Raw genomic sequence first — 22,781 nt, 5'->3', positions numbered from 1 at the left:
CAATTCTAGAGAGACTTTAAGTATTGGTTGTCAGACAGTGATGCAGAGGAAAGAACAGACAAAAAGTTCCATGCATTTCTTGCAGATACCTCAATAAGGAAGTCTCCCATTCGTAGACCAGCTCTCCATGCCACGCCTCCCTCGTCGACAGACTCAAGGTACTGCAGTGCTGGAAAGGCTGGGGTGGGAGTGAACTCTTCTATTGGGGTCTGAGCTAAAAAGAGAGGACAATTATACAATCAGTATACCCTGTCGTGTTGCTGAGGGCATATGCATGTCCAGAATGTTCGGTTGAGGATTACAATACATGGGATATGCAATGTTACAACACCATGAAACAGTGATGACAGCCGATTAGTGCAATAGATTAAACATTTTGGATTCCAATTTGGAAAGATCAGTATAATTGCATGTGTGAAGAGAGAAAGAGAAAGAATGAGAGTGAATGTGCCCTCTTACCCTTGGCTCCTCTTAGCACAAAGCCAAATCCCTCATTGTCTTTTTTCTGCAGAAGAACTGTCTTCTCCTTGATTATATAGTCACTGAGAGAAAGAGAGAGTAAAAGAAAGAAAGAGAGAGTAAAAGAAAGAAAGAAAGAGACCAGTGAAAAGATTAGGGATGGTAAAAAACATTAATGGAAGGCAAAGCTAGCATAGAATCAGAGGGCAACAGCGGACAGATATAGAGTGAATATGGTAGTAGGAGAGGAAGATGGAGAAAAAAAAGAGGAGAGGGAGAAAAATATCAGATAACTATAAATATCTCTACTGCACCAGTATAAGTTTTATATCTTTAACTATTGGTGGGGGGAGGGTCATAGGCCAAAGGAGTACAGTGTACAAATGAATACTGTTCCATCTGCCTGACTCTTTAAAGGTAATTTGTAATTTCTTTAAAGTTAAAATACTGTCTCCTATCCCAGTTTACAGTGCAGTTGATTTTACCCCAAAGTGTAAACACATTGGCTCTACGGCTAGTTATCACCAGACACCTCACGATATGATTGTTATGTATACCTTGTCTTGTTTCACTGTTGCCCTTTTGTTTGCCATTTCTGTCACTTTTGCACTCCTTAGTTTTCACTTTTGTCCCTTGTTTAACTCCATAGTCTCCTTGTTAGCGTTTGTGTTCTCTGTCATTGTTTTCACCTGCCCTTGTTAATTTGCCTTTGGTTTCTGTTAATCACCTTGTCATCTAGTTTGTGTTCTGTTTGTTCATTGGCCCCTTTGTCCCATGTTTATGTATTTAAACCCTGTCTGTTTGTTCAGTCTCTGTCAGTCGTTGAATGTTTGTGAATGTTGTTACCCTGGTCTGTGTTCCCTGCCCGAGTTCTCTATTTACGTTTATTTCCCCACTGAGGGTTTTCCTTTGTGTTTTTGTTAACAATAAAGTAAGCTGCATTTGGATCCTCAACCTTCGTCTGCCTTCATTGCCTTACATTCGTGACAATGATATGTATCGCAATACATCACAATACATACTGTACATCACTATTCTATGCCATTTTCAGGTATCGATAATCAGAAGATTTCAGATCTAAATAGGGCTGCTTGTTGCACAATAGTCTTTGTCTTTCAAACATATTTCTCAACACAACTTTGGTAAACTGTGAGCAGCAGGGTCAATTAAAATGTGTCGCACATGGGAACTGTCTGGCGGACGACATGGTGTGTTCCAAAATACAAAACAATTTTTTTTTATGAAGGTACGTACGCACACACCATGGGCTCGCCATCTCTGGAAGGCATTACAAATTCTGCATTGCCATCGAGCTCAACTCGCATAGATTTCAATTAAAAGGACAAAGATTATTTACTTTAGTTATTACTGGATTATACAAACGTAACAAACGTAAACAGTGAAAAATTCACATGTAATCCAGGTGCAAAACAAAAAAGTCATGCCAAACAAGTAAATACAGAATACAGGCAAAATCCAAACACAAGAAACCATTCAAATACATAATGGGTAAATCCAGATCAGAGCAGGAACAAATGGGAACAGATAGTAGCAAACCAATACACTGACGATGCACACAAAACCATGTACAAAGAACATTCATTAATAACCAACAAACAGAACTGAAAACAGGGCACAAAACAGGATAACATGCAAACAAGAAACACCTGGAACAGGTAATCAAATAGACCAATGACAAAACAGAACTACAACGGACTGCAAACGCCATAACAGAATACAAACAGGAAACAGGAACAAGGAACAGAAAACAGGGATGGCAGCCTCTAGCGGTCATCCAGAACATTACACAGATACACAGAACAAATACAGATCAGAGTAACTAAATATAACACACTATATATATAGTTACATGTTTGTTGATTACATGCCTCATTTTTACTATTTACAAGTATTTACATTGAAATGATTAACAAGTGCTAAACTGGTAAGGTCTAAAATGGTAAGGTCTTGGTTGAATGCTGTTACAGCATCTGTGCTGATGTGCAACTAGAATATAGGTTTCTGTTTTTGTTTTTGATCAACAACTGAATGTAAAGAACAGATTATTTAAATATATATTTTTCAGTGACATATGGATTGTGTGGATCTTGTCTTTGGTCACACACATGGAATGAGGCAAATCAAACTTTTATTCTAAACATGCAGTGAAAAGATCTTGGTTTTAAACTTCGCCACTTTAAACAAACTCTACACTGGTGAGTGAAATCTCGGGAAACCCAGCCCACAGTCTTCAAATTAAATCTGACTTGATTGCACACTGTAGATCGCGCTGCATGTCATATCCGCGAGACCTTTTAGAAGCGCACCTATGAAGCGGGCTTGACGAAATCAGGTGAAGGACCATTTTACAATAAACAACGGTTCTGTTCATTGCAAACACTGTACAACATGACAACAAGCCCTATGATCATCTGTCCTTTCACCAGTACTTGAAGTGAACAGGCTAGTACTCTATTCTATCCCTTTTCTGCCCTGTCAACTAGACAAAAAAAGTAATTCTGTATCTTCTGCATAATTCATCATCTTGTTCTGTTCAAGAATCGTTTATTCAGGTATGAAATGTCTGACTGACATTTTAAACCAATCAAACTTCATTTTCTTACATGATGATTTGGAGTGTGTATAATATCAGTGTGCATCATAAGTAGTTTGACAAACATGCAAGGATATCTTGTTTACTTGACATCTATCTGCTTCAAACTAAGTTTTTAAATATCTTTTAAAGATACAATGCCACAAACCTTGAAACCTTTGGCAGCTTCTTTATGATAATCATGATTTTGGTGTTAACAAAATGAATAGGCCTATAGATTTTTGAATTAGCAGAAATTTGCTTCTTCATAGAGCCTTCATTTATAATGCAATGTATTCAGTCTTAATTCATCTAGCCTAGTATGTCTCTCAAAAAAAGAAGAAAAACAAATTAAGTCATTAAAAAAAATACCTTTAATATTTTCAATTTCTTCTTTATTTAAACATAAAACAATAACCTACTTGATAGTATTAAAGGAATAGTTCACCCAAAAATTAAAATTTCGCTCATCATTTACTCACCCTCATGCCATCCCAGATGTGTATGACTTTCTTTCTTCTGCAGAACACAAATTAAGATTTTTAGAAGAATATCTAAGCTCTGTAGGTCCTCACAATGCAAGTGAATGGGTGCCAAAAATGTTAAGCTCCAAAAAGCATATGAAGGCAGCATAAAAGTAATCCATATGACTCCAGAGGTTAAATACATATCTACAGAAGTGATATGAAAGATGTGGGTGAGAAACAGATCAATATATAAGTCAATTTTTGCTAGAAATATATCTCCCTGCCCAGTAGGAGGTGCATGCATGAAGAATGTGAAAGTGAAAGTTAAAGTGGAGATTGACTGAGCAGGGAGAAGAATTTATAGTAAAAATGTACTCACCCATCATATCACTTCTGGACCTACAGAGCTGAGATAATATTAAAAAAATCTTCATTTGTGTTCTGGGTAGGGTTGCACCAGATGTGAGTAAGGTCTCACTTAAGTTGAGACATAAAGTTCACACTAAGGGCTTAGTAACTACTAGTTGGTTTGTAACTAAGTCAGTGCTTAATTTGGTTGCGCCACCTTTTTTTGTTTTTTTGTTTGTTGACTTTTTCTTTTCTCCCCAATTTGGAATGCCCAATTCCCAATGTGCTCTAAGTCCCCGTGGTGGCGTAGTGACTCGCCTCAATCCGGGTGGTGGAGGAAAACCTCAGTTGCCTCCACGTCTGAGTCCATCAATTCACGCATCTTATCACGTGGCTTGTTGAGCCCGTTAACGCAGACAAATAGCGCATGTGGAGGCCCAAGCTATTCTGCGCGGCATCAATGCACAACTCACCATGCGTCCCACTGAGAGCGAGAACACGCATTATAGTGACCACAAGGAGGTTACCCAATGTGACTCTACCCTACCGGGCCAATTTGGTTGCTTAGGAGACCTGGCAGGAGTTACTCAGCACGTCCTGGATTCGATCTCACGACTCCTGGGGTGGTAGTCAGCGTCAATGCTTGGTGAGCTACCCAGGCCCCCACCACCTGTTCTTAAGGCAAGACATAACTAGTAGGTTGTAAGCTCTCTGTAAAGTGATGCGTAGTTGCATAATATAATGTTTACTTGTATTGATCCTATAAGCAGCCTTCAACTTTGTACACAGAAGTGTTAAAGGTTGATGTACAAACCTTGTTTGTTCATGTAAGTCTCAGCTGTAATAAATTATATCCCCATTAAAATACGATACGTAATAAAACATGATTTCATGACTAGTATATTTAGCCTATGTAAATAGCAATATTCAATAACTGTATCTAAAATGAATAAGGGACAATAAATAAATAAATACTAATACAACAGGCAGGAGAAATAGACATTTAATCATTTTAATATCTATTTCTAATACATTGAAACTTGACACCAGGTGGCGAACACAGGCAAGTGTACCGTTAGATCGGTTTCATGCTGAATAGGTATGTTTATTACATAATGATTTCTCTTGTAAATGTAAACAAGTGTAAATGCCAACACCATCATATATGTTGAAAGTACTGAAGCCTGTAAACAAAAACATGAGCTCATTGCTCTCATTAAATTTATTCCATCTGTTACTCTTGGTCAGAGGCTTTGATAAATATTTAGTTTATACATAGGGTTATGCTCTACCTAGGTTTAATTGTGCAATGCTCACATATTTAGTAGTGTGCAAATTGTGACTTAGTGCCAATTTACACCACAACTAGGTTTAGATGTATAGCTGGTGCAACCAGCTACTGAAGAAAGAAAATATTTCACATTCGGGATGCCATGAGGGTGAGTAAATGATGAGAGAATTTTCAACTGCACAGAACTACTGTGTGTTCAATTTTACATGATGCGCTTTTCTAAAAGAGACAGAACCATATTAGCAGTGTCCATAACATTTATGCAGTTTTAAGAGACACTACATACATGTTTTGCAGTATTAACATTTAATCACTTATTTAACAAAATATCATTTTTACTATTGAAATTCCTGAAAATGTACATGTTTTCTAATATTATACATATTAAAATAATAATGAAAGTTATTATTATTATCATCATTATCATCATCATAAGGGACGTTGGCTTCATACCACCCTTGAATGAGTCTGTGCCCCACATGAGCCACACTTTGCCTTTACATTTTTAAACCATTGTACATGTACACTTCCTGTTCCTGTAACACTAAAACATTTGGCCCACTAGTGGTTTCCATTTACAGCAGAACACATCAGACTCCACAGCCATGTTTACAATGCTTTGGCTTCTGCGCTCTTGTGTCAACAAATTGTAAAGCAGTACAGAACACAATATTCCCATCCTTCAGCTTTATATTTGGTAGACTTAACCAACTGTTCCAATTTTCATTGCCACAGGACTAAAGAAGAGGGACTGGAGGACAGAAAGAGCCCATGTAAAACACAATTACAGGTCAGCACACACATTGTCATTCTCCTCCTTTAAACAGCATTACAAGAAAACTATTTGGTGGGAAACCAGTCACCAAGGCTTGATTTGAAGGCTGTCTGAATTTCAGCCTTCAAAAATGGAAAACTAGTGTAAAGACTCTGCCAATCTTGTATGTAGTTCAAATTTCATTTAGCGTGATGACACACAACAGAGAAAGGCACTATGCTTGTTCTCTTTATGGGATGCTGGTGTCCCCATCTGGCCTGTTAACTACCAGCAAGAATCCCTTGGTCAACAAGGCAGAAAAAACTAACTGGTAATGTCAAGTTTTTGCTGGTGAATCACATGGTCCACAAGGCAGACCAACATTAAACCAACTCTAACCAGCATTAACCAACATAAACCACTCTGGACTAGCATGGAAATTCATGCTGATCTGAGCCGTCATGTAGTTGTCCTGCAAAAAGACTTAAAGTATATGTGATGTTTGTATGTGCAATGGGCACTGTAAATGAGATGTTGGCAGTTGCCTAAGCAACAGCCAGAACTGAATATAGGAACTAGCCAGGCTAATATGTAGACATGCACAGTGAGTGATACAGTGCACACGCTTGGCAGCTATATTGAACAGAATTAGTCATTCACCATGCCAACGTTCACTTCGAAGGCATATCAGCAACACACCCAACTATTAAGTATTAAAAATCAAATCAGAGCATGTCTGTATTTAAGCACAGGACTGTTTGCTCAGACATCTCAATACCTGCATATAGGTTTGCAGAGGTAGTGAATGTGTGGCATAATATTGCAAAACAGATGCTCTCAGTGGAAGGTTTCGCAGAATTCTGAGGCTCAGCAAATCCATTTGTTCATGTGTTTCTTAATAAGTAAATAAAACCCAGAGAATTCCAGAATAATTCTAGAGCTGTATAAATGATTCTTTATTCATCTGGTCACCATATCACTCAATGACATTCAGCCACTTGTCTGATAAATCTGTGAATCTGTGAAGCTGTCAGTTATCCTGCTATTTCTGTTATAGGTTTCAGTGAGTTAGATGAGTCAGTTACTGTGTTACCGAGTCAGTGTGGTTGTTTGTCCAACAATGACTCTGCCAGTTCATGAGTCATTTGGCCAGTGATTTCATGAATCATGGTCTGCAGCTCTGGTAAAGTCCACCAGAAACACTATCTTCAGGCTTTAACTTAAAACATAAATGCTGCAGGTCTGCATGTCCTGCTGAAAAGACCATCTTAGACCAGCATGAGTTTCCATGCTGTTCCAAGCAGTTTTTTTGCTGGTAAAGTTAGTGGACCAGCTTAGCCATGTTGTTCTCCAGAATTGTTTTTGGGTACATTTCTATGAAGCCCATGTTTAGAATGCATTGTGAAGGCATTATAATGCATTAGAAATGTATCATAATGCACCTTATAATATGCTATAACTTCTCATAAATAATTGTTACCACAATTATAAGTCATTATTATATGTATAATGCATTATAACACAATAAACATAAAAAAATAAGTTATAATTTATTATATACTGTTTTCAATAAATGTAATGTTTGTGCATCTTATTTGGAAACTTAGTTTTATAAATAACGCCCATTATATAAGTTTGACTTGTAATATATTGTATGATATGAGTTTATGTTATGGCTGTTTTTAAGAAGATATTGCTTTTGTAACTTCACTTAAAGCAGGGAAAGACCTGACTACCACCCCTGAAGTCGTGAGTTCGAATCCAGTGTGTGCTGAGTGACTCCAGCCAGGTCTCCTAAGCAACCAAATTGGAATGCATAACGAGCCACGTGATAAGATGCACGGACTGACTGTCTCAGAAGCGGAGGCAACGTAGACTTGTCCTCTGCCTCCTGGATTGAGGAGAGTACCCGCGACACCACGAGGACCTCCTAAGTAGTGGGAATTGGGCATTCCAAATTGGGAAAAAAGGGGATAAAAATGCAGGGATAGAGCTCTTATAATATGATCATGTCATAAAGCCTTTTGACAGTTTACACTATACAGCACTTAAACACATACTCCGTGAGTGGGGTGTGAGCAACGCATTGCGTTTGGGCTTTCACATTGGCCTCGTCTCTTTTCTAGGTTCCTACAGCAATGGCGGGCAGTCACATGCACTTGTTTATCAGCTTACTTGGTCGTGACTGGAAATAAGTTCCTTTCAAGGCAAGTCAGTCCACTCGGTGGTCATCTTTGGAACGCTCTCGGGCAGCTATTTTCTTTGTAAACAAGCAACATAAAAGAACAGCTCCTATCTACTTGAATGGGGAAAGACTGATATTTCCAAAAAGGTTGGTCAAGATACAGACCTATAAATTGTAGTGTATAGTTGGTTCGGTTTAAATATAGTTTATTTGTTTTTGAGTCTTTTCTAAAATCTTCCGATTCGTTTTCTACTGTACCCGTAGCCACTTAGTTCAGAGTTCAGCTTGAGCCATGCAGTAAAAATAGGCTTGGTGCCAAAACGATCTGCTCACTGCCATGTCTGGGAAGCTTCTAGGACACTTCATCTCGTGACTCACACTTGCAATGTGAAGGGTGTAATCTGTTAATATGGGCGCCAAAACGAAAATACGCTTTTTTTCAGGGCCTGGTCACACCCCGCTCATGGAGGATATGTGAAACTTTATTAACTTCTGCTACATTAAAATTGGATGTCGCATGTGTTATAATGCATTATACTCTAAAGTTTAACTATGAGTAGGGGAAGTCTTATAATGTGTTATAACTGTATTTATAATTATTTGTGAGAAGTTATAACTTATTATATAGTGTATTATTAGACATTATTAAGTCAGTATAATGCATGTATAATGCCTTTATAATGCATTATAAATGTGGGCTTCATAAAAATTGTTACCTTTTTTTATCTTTCTGATGAAGCTGGTTGACCAAGGGAGGCTTTCTTGTTAAGCTTATAGTTTTTTCCAAATGAAAAAAGATTTACTCCTAAAGAAATGAACTGTCATTTTGAAACATACGTATAAAAGCATGACCACTCAGATGAGATGACGACTCATGTCATACCAGTAACCTTATAACAGTTGTTTTATTCTACATGGAAAGGGTCCCCTTATGAGGGCTGCCATGTTAGAATCACATGACCAGTCAAATACTACTTGCTTAATCTCAATAACCGTCCTATTATTTGACACTTTCACTCTGGATTAAATCAATGTCCATCTGTATATGTCATCTGTTACTGAAAACTAGAAATGACGCTGCATCCACGGCAGGTGTCAATGTAAGTCAAGGATGGTGCAAACAAAAAAGTTTCTTCAGTAAGCTTGTTGGGAACACCAACATACCAGCATCCCAAGCTGGTGAGAGCAGCCTCCAAAACTAATCATATGCTGGTGATGAACATTTCTGGTCTTTCCAACAGGGTGTTGGGCATACAGTCACATGTCTCCTCTAATCAAAAATTAAGTAAAAATCAGCTTGATTTAGATGTATCTGTGTTAGTGCTATAAAAGCATGGCTCAACAATAAGAATGTGAAATCTCTTAGTGTTAAAAAGAATTAAGCAAGTTGATGGAACTCTCACTGCCCTGTCAGACCAGTGCTGGATTCATGACATTAATTCAATACCACAATTTGTGCACATGTAGAGCTGCTGAACACAAACTACATGGGGTGTACAAAGCCTAACATCTGAGTGCGCAGAAGTACAGACAAGCTAGTGCATAAAGTGATTCTAAAGTGTTCCTGCTTTGTTCAAATTAAGTATCTTTGAAGCATTAATGGGCATGAAATCAATAATAATTCAGGGCCTGGTCCCAGTTGCAACAAACCATCAAAGTAAAGAAAAACTTTAGTTATAACCCTTAGTTTTATCTGCAAGGGTAATGCCACTAAGGGGTTTCTTGCAAAAGACAGCTGAATTTCAGTGCAGGATTATGGGCATTGCACAAAATTTTGACCCTGCAAGTTCAGCAATTATACTGCGGGAAAATACCCACATATACATTTATTTCCTATAACAAGTAGGTGATAAAAAGATTGTCAAAGTAAAAAAAAATCTTATAAATATGTTTGCCTTTCGATCACACAGTAATTGTAATCAGTGTGTAAGAATCAGCGTTACTGTGTCCTTTTTTCGCTCTCTGTGCAGCATCTGCAGCTCTCTGGACACTTAAGTTTAGTAAGAACATGCTGGGATGCACAAGCACTAGTTATACTGATGCAGACAAGGAAGCAACTTCTCTTACATTTTTTTTAATATGGTCACTAACTTCTGTTAAAATGGGCAGCAGGATGAAACAAAAATGAACTTGCGTTAAAATATACCTCAGGCTTGCAAAATATTTTGTGACAATAATAGCCCCAAAAATTACAGCACGCAGCCTGTGTGTTACTGGATAAATGGGTGGCCAAAAACCCATCATTCTGTCTGATGAAGTGCAACAACGCACTTCCACCATAAATGAAAGGAGGGCATTTGTAAATGTCATGAGTTCTGGAATTTATTTGTAATTACGCTTCAAATTACAGTACAGCAATATGCAAATCTGATAAATGGTGTAAAAATCTGTTAAATTATTTGTCTTGTAAAAAAAAAAGAAAAAAAGATGAGCTTCTGAAACATTATTTAAAAACATGATTCCAGTTCTGATTCCAGTTTCTTAATGGTTCCATTAACAATTATTTTAGTACTTTTGAGAAGGAAATGTTTGGAAATAAGAAATGCAATTCTTCATTGGAATTACTACCCTCAGTAGTCTGTCACCAAATGATGAGATCACAAATGTTTTAAAATAACAGATTCTTCAAAAGTGCATTAACATAGACTTTTAAATAAAGATATTTTATCAATTCCTACATTTTTATAAAATACCACTAATTACAACAAAGCTCATAATGTGTTTCCTTAGCTACACATTTCTATGTTAACAACAATCCAGGAAGTTCATTCCAAGTTCATTGATTAGTTCATTAGTTCATTACAAGTGGGAAATTATGCATTCATCATCTGGTTTCTCTATTTAATTTTTTTTTAAACCCTCTGTTCCAAACCCTAGTTTTAGGATGTGGAGTAGAAATATTACTGAATTATCAATTATTCGTTGTTAATAATTTGATCAATTGAGCCAATCGATTGTAGATGAATCAATTTCAACACAAATGCATTCGGTAATCATGCCAGCACATTGAGAAAAGACTGTCTATACAGCAATCTGCTGCTAGAGAGCGCAATGCAACTTGCGAGCTGCATGTCACATCCTGTAAGCAACACAATATAACAAACAGATATGCATCCTCAATTCCTTGATTCATGTTTCCTTCTACAAAGAACATTTTCTCCAATGCAATGTTGATGTTTTCAAGTTTGCATTAGAACCATTGGTCAGTCAAAAATCAATGTATGAATAATATTTAATTAATAATATAATAAGAAAAATATCTGTATTTTATTTTTTTGTTCTAAGATGTTCACCACTTACAGTTTTATTACTGTAATGATTAATCAATTTCCATTCATGAACATTGATGACTGTTAATTAAGAACATTTCTTAAAATTTGCAATCCTACTGTGAAGGGATTATTTGAAGGTGTTATTTGAACCTACTTTGCACTGCTAGATAGCCTTTGTGAGTGTCTGTGTGTGTATGTGCAGTACCAGCCAGGTAAGATATTGTTTTGCCATAACTGAACCATACTGTACCCACATGCTGATGATAACATTGTACACTAGCTCAGCCCGCAACCCACTCCATCTGTTCGTATGGCTCTCTCTTTTTCTCCTCTCTATCTCTCCCAATCCATCTCTCTCTCTCTCTCTCTCTCTCTCTCTCTCTCTCTCTGAATCCTTTAGAACTTCACTCTCCATCTAAACCACTAACCAAACGACAAATGTATAAGCTTTCTCTGAACCTCTAAGAGAACATGACCCAGAGGCCAGGCTCACTCATATCTCCCTCTGAACTCTCTCTCTGACTCCTCGGTGTCACCTCCTACCCTGCTTTCTATCTCAGTCCTCTTTTCACTCCAACAGTCCGTCCACACTCCTCCTCACATATCTTCCACCATGCCTGCACATAGGGATGCCAACAGTGGCCTATATCCATATCACCCACTCATATCTACCCAGATAGAAAACAAACCAGGAATGAATTGCATCAATTCTGTCAAACAGCGATAGTCTTGCTTCAAGTTGGCGTTCCCTTTATAAAGTTACAGACATCTCACACCCCGCTAATGCTAACATCTCTCTGTCCTTCTCTCTAACTCTCTTTCATTTTAGCACTCTCTTTCCTTATTTGAGCACTGGGGCTGTCCTATGATGTGATGCAGACACAGTTTATCCAGAAACTGCATCAGTAACTACATACGGTTAACCTACGCATCAAGCTCCTACACTAATAACAAAGACAATACACAATAATAAAGAGGTTACACAATGGTATCTTAAAACATCCTAATGTGGTTTTCCAGTCTTTGCAGGTTTAAGCTGGTTTAGCTGGTTTCCCAACCTTGCCATGCTGGGTTTCAGCTGGTTTAGCTGGTCTCCCAGCCTGAGCAGTTTACAAGTGCCTTAACCCCCTTTAAAAACTACAGAGATTACATCCACATTAACGCACCACATGATGAAGAATGAGTTATTAGAGAATGTATTAAACTTAACTTAAGTTTAACTAAAAATCACAACATGAGACATTGATAGAGCTCCCAGCATAACAATAAGATCCAATATATGTTCAAATAAAGTGCACAACATGTCAAGCTTTGTGTGAAAAGCCAACTGTCAGACAATGCAACATAATACACTGTACAACATTAGCACAACAGCAAATGGAACACACTCCACAATTAAACAAGCAAAAATGCAGCAAGCAAACGAGAAATGCGAAACATCCTCTTGTGAACAGCTATTCTTCGTTCATTAAATGTATACATCATGCAGATGCAAATCACACATGCAAGTACATACTAGTGCAGCCTGTTAGCAACAATCACTTTCACTGAAGCCAACTCCTCTACTTTCCTCTAAATCAGCAGCTAATAGAGCCAGCACATTCTTTCTCCGTCCCACACACACACACATACTAAGAAACACACACCGCTTTAGCATTCTGTCCATCAGAGCAGTGGTGTGTCAGTACAGAGATTTGGCTGGAGGCAGACATTGTATTCTGCACTGTTAACAGAGACACAGAAGCTGTGAAGATTCACACACACACAAGCAGCGGTGGAGATGCACTATACTGGCTAATGCACTGGGATTGCGCGAGCAGCGCACTCTCTTCCACACATAAGACACGCACACATCCAAACACGCACACATGCACATTGCAACACATCCCTGCCAGATCCATTCCATCACTCCAGCTTTGCACAGCCATGTCCGTACACACATGCAGCACTTTCTCTGCCCACCTCCCCCCCTTCCTTCTCCCTCCATCCTTGAGAAAAACATAAAAACAGCCCGTACCTGTAAATGAACCAGACGCTGCGATTCATAGGGCCTAGTGATGGCCAGGACGACGAGAGGGAGAGGGAGAGAGAGAGATCCTCCTCTCCGCATCCTCCCGTCGCCATTTCCCCCCCCTCCTTCTCCTCCTCCTCCACCTCCTCCTCCTTCTGCTGCTCCTCTTCCAGCCAGAGAACAGCGAGCGAGAGCTGCACGAGAGGAGGAGAGGAGGAGAGAGAGACGGAGAGAGTGAGAGCGAGGGCCTAGCTCTCCCAAACCTTTCATACTTAAGATGGAGAGAGAGAGAGAGAGAAAGAGAGAGGGGGAGAGAGAAAGAGATGGTTCACAGTGACTGCGACAGAGGAGGAGGGAGAGTGAGCCAGGCAAGGAGAAAGAGAGGGAGGGAGGGCGAGTTAGAGGGACAGAGTGCGTGTGGTTGGAAGACATGGTTTAGCATGAAAGAAGAGAGAAATGATGTAATTTTTTGTCTTGAGGTGACTGAGTTTGTTTGCTGATTAGCTAATGCATGCATTTAATGTAAAGAGCTCTGCACACACACACACACACACACACACACACACACACACACAAGTGCCGTGCTAACACACACCTGCTGCAGTACAGAAGATCATAACATTTGGAAGATGCCATTCAAATGCCATGAACCGATTTCACTAGGGCAAAATACCTTTTATACACCCATCTTTCTGACTGTCTCTCTCCTTCACTCATCCATCTCTTACACACATCTGCTTGTCTTCTGAGTGAGTTTACAAGAGCAAGGGCTTCTATCACTGCCTCCACCAGTCACTGTTTTAACAATCATAAAACTGGCAGCATGTTTGAGAGGTAGAAAAAAGAGAGAGCAGTGTAAGCCCTGTACTTCACTGCACTCTCTCTAGTGCTCTTGTAGCGTAGCCGTAGAACACTACAGTTCTAAACCACCATCCACCTATTACATCATCAAAATCACCAGCTTCTGAATGAACTTTTGTGTTTCACTGTCAGATTTGTGGATTTTTCAATGCTGTTTCCTCTCATCACACCTGATTCACAATCTTCAGATTCATTTTACACTGATTGACATGTAATGCAGCAGTTTGGGGCAATACAATGTTTGGACATGGTAATTTTGCCTCTGCTGAGCATAGAGGTTTATCGGTTTGTTTATTTGGCTTTTTAAAAAGAATATTAGATTGTTTTGAACAAATAAATGCAATATTCATTACACTAAACCACCAAGATGAAAGAATATACTTCAGTATATACTTATTATTGTACTAATGCTGTCAGTCAATTCACATTTGTAATCGTAATTAATGGCATAATTTTTTGTAAGTAACTGCGATTAATCATAGATTTGGAAAGTGCTGAAATTTGACACTATATACATCTTCTCCTGTTAAAATGTATTTATTTTCATCTTAGGAAAGAAAACAAAACAATTTGTTGCAATCTAATGCTTTATTATTATTTTCCAAAAAAAGCCTTCCACAGAATAAAGATAGAAATGCAATAAAATAGCACCAATTCAAGTAACATTAAATGTTTCCCAAAGTCTAAGTGGGAGTTTGACTAATTGAAAAAAATTGTTTCCCCATAGGTTGAATTTTCTTCGCAATGGCCATTAAATCTCTTAAACTCTCATCCTTCAAAATATCATCTGCTGGCAGACTGTTGGCTATCCACTTTGTTACAGCAATTGTGAAGCCGCGTTCATGATTCACGTCAGGGCATCAGCGCCAGTGTCAAGTGCCGCTTTTAACTCTGCATGAAAAGCGCTTGCAGACAAAAACGTCTCATTCTACTTTTTGGTGATATTTAATGCTTGACGTGCATCTGCGGTAATTAAAATGCACCTTACATAGGCTGAAAAATACTTGATTTCTATCACAAGTTTTTGTACATCAAATAGCATTAAGAAGTCCTTTCTCTATCATTTTATGATAAGCACGGAAGCGCTGTTGTGTGTTTTTGGTGTGTGCGTCAGTGTATTAAGTCTGGGCAGACACATTACAAAGGTTCCAAACAGTGTTTATGCTGTATTAACAGTAAATGTTAAATCACAATTAAGAAAATGTACTTATTTTAATTAATGGTCTTATTTAATTAATCACATGCGTTAATGTGTTAATTCTGACAGCTCTAGTTCATACATACTTTACGTATCTGTATATTTCGTTTGAACAGACATTTTCATGGACAGGTGACTATACTAGTCTGAAATATTACCTGTAATAATAATTTGATTTACATTAGAAATAATCTTGTCTCTTTCTTTGGAACAAATTCTTAATACCTTTGCAAACTCAATTAAATCATGCTGGATTATACTTACATAAAACACATATTTTTATATTGCAGCAGAACAGAGGTAAAGTTTAAAGAGATTAAATCAGGATTTGCTATTGCATTTGATGGACAAATACATTTGATACTGTCATGTGGTCATCAATCTTTTTGGTCTGGTTTCTTAGAAGAAACTGGACTAAAGATTTTTAATGCATAAATCTGCTAAATGTTACTGTTTCAACTTTTATTAGTACACAAGCACAATCTTTATACAGAACTAGGTTTCAAAGCTAACAGACATGGACTAAAACCACAAAACTCTCATTTTGATTTCATGAGGTCTTTAAAACTCCATTTATATCAGTGCTTCTGTTTCTGCAATTCCTTTTACTTCTACATTCCTGGTAATATGTCTGAAGTTACATTTCATAATTTATTGTAAAACATTAATAACAGGAGTTACAGTAAAACTTTGATGCATATTGTGTGGGAAATTGTAAGATTAAGATTAATCTTTATATGCAAAGTTAATCTTTTTTTTTTTGCAAAGTACTGTATGTGTATGACTGATTTATAATTATATTCAAATAATTTACATAATTATAACAATATATAATTAACTGAATAAAACCCATTGGCTTGTTAATGAGGTCTATTATTGTAATAGTGACACAATCTCAACATTTTAATTAGACTAATGAGTAGACCAGGGGTTGGCGACATTAGGCACCCAAGCCAATGGAGGGGTAATCATTGTCACAAGAGTGAGAAGAGCGAATGAGATTAGTATTCTTCATACAGGCTACTGGACAGAGCCAAGTCGTGGTTGATATGGCACAGTGATTAACCATATATACTGTATATATGAATCTAAAACCTTCAGATGACACACAGCTTATATCGCCATCTCTGTGAGTTCCCAGAACCCAACATGGAAAAAAACGCAACAGATACAGGACAAGTGTTTATGCAGAGTAGTAATGGCATTGAATGACTTGACAGACTAGTTGTCCAGTGTGGTTACCTTCACGCAGCACAGGTATCCAAACTCACTGTCAAAGTTCCTGAAAATTTACAAGAGTCAGTTATCACTCTCAATTACACTGCTTGGCCAAGAAAAAGAAAAAAGTTGCATACTCTAATATTTAATTGGCATCAATAGCTTTGATTACGGCGCACATTCGTTGTGGTATTGTTTTCACAACCTTATGCAACGTCACTATATTTAATCATTTATTTTTGTCCAGAGTTGCATACATTTGTGGCCGAGGTCTTGTATTGATGACGGGAGTGTCGAACCACTCTGTAAAGTCTTCTCCAGTACATCCCAAAGACTTTCAATGGGGTTAAGGTCAGGACTCTGTGGTGGCCAATTCATGTGTGAAATGATTCCTCATGCTCCCTGAACCACTCTTAAACAATTTAAGCCCCATGAACCCTGGCATTGTTGTCCTGGAATATGCCCGTGCTGTCAGGGAAGAAAACAAATTCTTTGATGGGATAACCTGGTCATTCAGTACATTCAGGTAGTCAGTTGACTTCATTTTATTGCCGCATAACACTGCTGAGCCTATACCTGACCAATTGAAGCAACCCCAGATCATAACACTGCCTCCAGAGGCTTGTACAATGGGCACTATGCATGAAGGGTGCATCGCTTCATGTGTTTCCTTTCTTACCCTGACGCTACCATTGCTTTGGAATAGGGTAAATCTGGACTCATCAGACCACATGATCTTTTTCCATTGCTCCACAGTCCAATCTTTGTGCAAACTGAAGTCATTTTTTCAGATTAGCCTCATTAACAAGTAGCTTTCTTGTGACCACACAGCTGTTTAGTTCCAATCCTGCAAGTTCCCGTCCCATTGTGCTTGTGGAAATGCTCTTAGTTTCACTATTAAACATAGCTGTGAGTTCTACTGTCGATGTTTTTACATGTGACTTCACCAAGCGTTTTAGGATCATTCAAGATTTTTTTCCGACCACATTTCTTCTGCAAAGCTGACGGTTCACCACTATTCTTCCAGGTTTTAATAATTCGTTGGACAGATTTTAACCCAATTCCTGTGATTTCAGCAATCTCCTTAGTTAACTCCACAATCACAGGATACGTCTTTTGACATGGTTGTTTAAGAAATTACAATCTACACACTGCATTAGTTAGGGTTAAAAGAATTGTTGCAAGCTGATACATATTAATCACTGCAATAATGATCCAGTCATACAATCTTAAGTATCTGCTAATTTAAATCAAAACAGCGACTTTTTATTTGGCCAGGCGGTGTATAACCCAATGTTGTTTGGGAACGTAACTGTATTTAGCACATTGAACCAACACTGACAATCGTATTCTGCTGCTGTGTGAATGTGTGTTCACAAATAAGCATAATCTTCTTATTAACTCTTAAGGTGTTTGTTAGCATTGCTCATCTGTGGTGTATTTTTTGTCCTCTGAACCTGTTGCTCTCTTTCTGTCTGTGTACCGTGGCAGATGTATACACTTCCACACCCATCTGCTTTCTCTTCTGCCTTCTGTCCATCTGACCTTTGTTCCTTTTTTTTCCTCTGCTTGTCCTCCCACCCCTCTCGCACAATCCTAAAAATTTTCCTTGTCTTATTCCTTGTCTAACTTATTATTTTTATCTTTCCACCCCACATCCCTCCTTTTTTCTGTATCTAACCTATGTGGACCCTAAAAACCCTTCCACACAAATCACACACAAACACTCAGTGCACATTGGACAACACATGCACAATAAGGTAAAAAGAGAGAGAGTGAGAGACCCCTCCCCCTTACCCTGTCACCTCCCCCTTCCTTCAACAATGTCTGTAAACAAAGCGGAACCTATGAATGAAGGAGGAGAGGAAGCGAGGGAACCAAAAAAGAGGGAGACACAGTGGAACATCTCTGAGGGATAAGAGAGAATTGAAGAGAGAGAGAGGAAGAGGAACGGGAAGAGGAAGAGAGAGGTAAAGCGGAGAGAAAGCAAGAACTCACATCATCTCTGTCAAAGCCTCTTTCGCTGGGTGTCGATGTTGTTGTGCTCCCTCTCCCTCCGTGTCCCTCTACCTCCTTCACTCTATTTCTCTTCTTCTCTTTCTACGGCATTGCTGTAACTAGAATTCACTTCCTTATTCTTCCTCTTTCAGTAACTCTCACACTCTTTCTATCCTCCACCATGGTAGACTACACCATATCACTGTTTATTCAGAGCATGTGTGTGATGGAGTGAGAAAGAGAGAGAGAGGAGGGGAGAGATAGTGAGAGAGAGAGAGAGAAGCAGCAGGAGAGAGGTGCAAGGAAGTGTGAATAGTGGCAGAAGGCTTATGTGTGCCTGTGCAGTATGTACAGTATTTGCATGTGTGTGTGTGCACTCCCATATTTGTATCAATTCCAGAAAACTTGCTTGCCTAGAATAGTTTCCGTGTAAGAATGCACTGCCTGGCATGTTCGTGCACTGACACAGCATATATGTGATTCCTTTAGAGAACTTTTACCTGAAATGAATGAGTACGTCCTTGAGCCTATTTCACAGACCACTGCCCTATAAAGAGATCACGCGCATGTGGAAGGGAGAGCGAGAGTGCTGCAGGGCGCTGTGGGACAGAGAAACTGGAATTGTGGGTAAGATTATGATACAAAGGAGCATGCATGGACAGAAGGAACAGAGGAGAGAGAAGGACGATGCAGAAAGAGGAAGCCATTTAAAATCACTCACTGAGGGAAGGACAGTGATGGGGATAATGAGGCAATGTCAGAGGGGATGTAGTGATGTGGGGTTCTGGAAAAGTAGGGCTGAGATGAGAAAAGAAGCACTGAAGAGTTTTAAGAGGAAGAGAGACATGGATAAAGGCCGGTTTATACTTCTGCGTCGAACCTACGGCATATGCTCCACTTAGTGGCCAATGCATTGGTTTACATTTATAGTTCTACCTTGGTGTATCTGTCTTTTTGTGGGTACACAGTCAAAATGCTATTGTATTGAAACAAAAACTATTTAATTTCGGAAATAAATGTTCGTTGTGTAGTCTCATGTGGTCCTATGTTGGTCCTTTGTTGTTTTTATGTAGCACCATGGTCCTGGAGGAACGTTGTCTCGTTTTGCTGTGTACTGTACTAACTGTATATGGTTGAAACGACAATAAAAACCACTTGACTTGACTTGACTTGACTAAATGTATGCTTAATAAGTAAATGAAAGCAATACAATGGTATTTGTGTATTCAAAGGTATTAATTAAATTATTGAGGTAAATTAATGTAGTATTTAGGTACATATCATTTATTATAAATGTTGCATGCAGAGACAATAAATCAGGCATAAACTGTATGTTTGCATAAACTGTATGTTTGCTTTTGACTCAAAATAAAGCAACTATTAACAGATGCTTTTTTTTAATTTGCTGACAAATTACAAGTATTCTGTTTTCATAACTTATGAAATATGATTATTTACACCATACAGTCCAACGTACGGCCAAAACATACAGATCAGAAAGTTATTGAGTAGAATATGACAAACATTTTTTCATTCATATGCCTGATATATAAAAAGTAAAAGTCCCAAGAAAGAGTTTATTAGATGTAAACAGATGTCTCTTTTATCGCGTTTTCACTTGTCATTATAAAACAGAATATAAAAACAGAATATAAAAAAACTCAACGGGTCCAAACAATGTGACACGATCACTGATTGGTGGATATGGATGCATATGTAGATAAAATAATCTTGGAGAAAATGCCACGTTACCACAGACAATTTTTTGTCATGCTGGGACGTTCTCTGGTAACACAGCAGGACAATCACAGCTGTTGTCATCTGCGTCGACGTGACACGCAGTTAAATTTTTGAAGAGGTGCACATAAGGCTATGCAGTTACCGCCATAGCTATGCATACCCTACGGTTTAGGTTCGATGTAGAAGTATAAATCGTACTTAAACTTCATAGCATGGAGCCCAACTTTAAGTTAACAAAGGGGAAAGAATTCACAATTTCTGGGAGATTAATGGTAAAAGAACATACACTGTAAACCATACCACAATTATATGCACCAATGTAAATTATTGAGGGTCCCTTACATTCGCATATATGTGCTAGTACACTGGGAATATTCCAAAGTTTTTGAAAGAGGGAAATCCCACTAATGCAGTGCAATTTCACTGCAGGTCCTGATAGAAAGTTAAGGTTACAAACACAGCAACAACTCTGTAAAATATGAAAATAAAGCAGAGGAACAGTCTTCCTCGAATACCATGTTGCTTATTTACACAAGCGTTGCAGAGAAATTACGCTGCTGTGGAGAAAGCTGCTTACTGATCGAGCTGCATGTATACAGCTGTGAAGTGTACACCACTTATTCAGTGCATGTAAACGGGAACACTACTTTTGCGCAATAAGCCACTTTCTGGTGTCCATGTAAACATAGTCACTGTGACTCTGTGGTGCAATTAAAACTGCCCGGTTTGATTGAGTAGCCCATCCAGCCTGGCACAGCACCGTTGGCTCAACCAATGGTGTGAGTTAGGGGCAGGACTATCGGTTTGTACAATCAATGTTTAAGATAATGTGAGTTTACTGGAATGTGGCAATGTGCTTTAAAATGATTAGATCCGCAATTCAGCTATCAAGTGGAAAAAGGACAAAAAACATCCACAACATCCTGAAATTTGAAACCATTGCTTTCTATCAGCACACCGGTGCTACCATTCAGTACTTCTCGTCCAGTACTAGAGGGGCATTTTTGGGTCTAACACTAACCCTTCCTGTGTATACTGAATCCAATCTTCTAACCACTCATATAAGCACCATCTCAACATTTAACTCCCCTGTTTTTCACCCAACCATTCATCCATTCCTCCATTTATTCCTCTCTTTATCTCTCTCTCTCTCTCTCTCTCTCTCTCTCTCTTGCTCTTCCTATTTAGTGCCCTTCATCTTCTGACCTCCAGATGGAGTCACCACAGGGGTGGGAGGGTGATGGAGAGAAAATGAAAGAGTGCAGGGGGTGAGTAAAATGGGAGGAATTAAAAAGCGCTAGGGAAAGCAAGAGCAGGATAAGGGGGTTACAAAGCCAAAAATAGAGAAGTGGAAACAAATTAAACTTAAAAACATAGAAAAGAGTATCTGTATGTGTGTGTGTGTGTGTGTGTGTGTGTGTACAAGTTTAACCTACATTGTGGGGACCAGACAGTGGTACCCATGAGGGAAATGGCTTAGTTAACATACTAAACAATGTTTTTTTGAAAATGTAAAAATGCAAAAAGGTTTCTGTGAGGGTTAGTGTTAGGGGTAGGGTTAGTGTTAGGGGATAGAAATTATCGTTAGATCCGTATAAAATCCATAGAAGACTATGGAAAGTCCCCACGATGATATAAAACAAAACATGTGCGTGTGTGTGTGTGTGTGTGTGTGTGTGCGTGAGTGTGTATTTATCACTTTGTGGAGAACAAATGTCCCCATAAGGATAGTAAAACCCGAAATTTTTGACCTTGTGGGGACATTTTGTCGGTCCCCATGAGGAAAACAGCTTATAAATCATACTAAAATATGTTTTTTGAAAATGTAAAAATGCATAAAGTTTTCTGTGAGGGTTAGGTTTAGGGGTAGGGTTAGGTTTACGGGATAGAATATAAAGTTTGTACAGTATAAAAACCATTATGTCTATGGAAAGTCCCCATAAAACATGGAAACCAAACTGCGTGTGTGTGTGTGTGTATAAGAATGCAACTGACCAGTGAGATTCTGCATAAAAATAATGAATGTGATTTATAATGTGTACATCTGTATGTAAATAATTTGCAGGGCTTGTACTGTGTTGTATTGTAGGATGCTGAGATGAGGTGAGCACGATCTCCATCCATGACTGGGACAGAATGACATCACGTAAATCTGCTTTTTGTTTACTGTGAGGTGCTAATGAAAAGAGCTCAGCAGTGTTAATTTACCAGCTCACGACTCAGAGACAGCTAGATGGAGAGAGAGAGAGAGAGAGAGAGAGAGAGAGAGAGAGAGAGAGAGAGAGGAATAAAGAAATAAACGAGAAGAGTCTTGGAGTTTCTTAAGGTCAAAACATGGCCACTGAGCTTGATCATCTAATGCTGTCAATTACAATGAAAGTATATA

General features: G+C 38.5%; 1 protein-coding gene across 1 annotated transcript in view; it reads right to left on the bottom strand.

Annotated features, from left to right (window-relative positions):
* The window catches only part of shank1 (SH3 and multiple ankyrin repeat domains 1), a 138,555-nt gene that overhangs the window by 22,485 nt on the left and 93,289 nt on the right, over positions 1-22,781 (bottom strand). Inside the window, 2 exon segments of the mRNA XM_052139116.1 lie at positions 90-214; positions 460-542. Coding sequence (XP_051995076.1) covers positions 90-214; positions 460-542 — 208 coding nt within the window.

Source organism: Xyrauchen texanus, chromosome 12 (assembly GCF_025860055.1).
Source record: "Xyrauchen texanus isolate HMW12.3.18 chromosome 12, RBS_HiC_50CHRs, whole genome shotgun sequence".
NCBI classification, from domain to species: Eukaryota; Metazoa; Chordata; class Actinopteri; order Cypriniformes; family Catostomidae; genus Xyrauchen; species Xyrauchen texanus.
The sequence above is the reverse complement of the archived record's forward strand: the minus strand, read 5'-3'. Positions and strand labels throughout refer to the sequence as shown.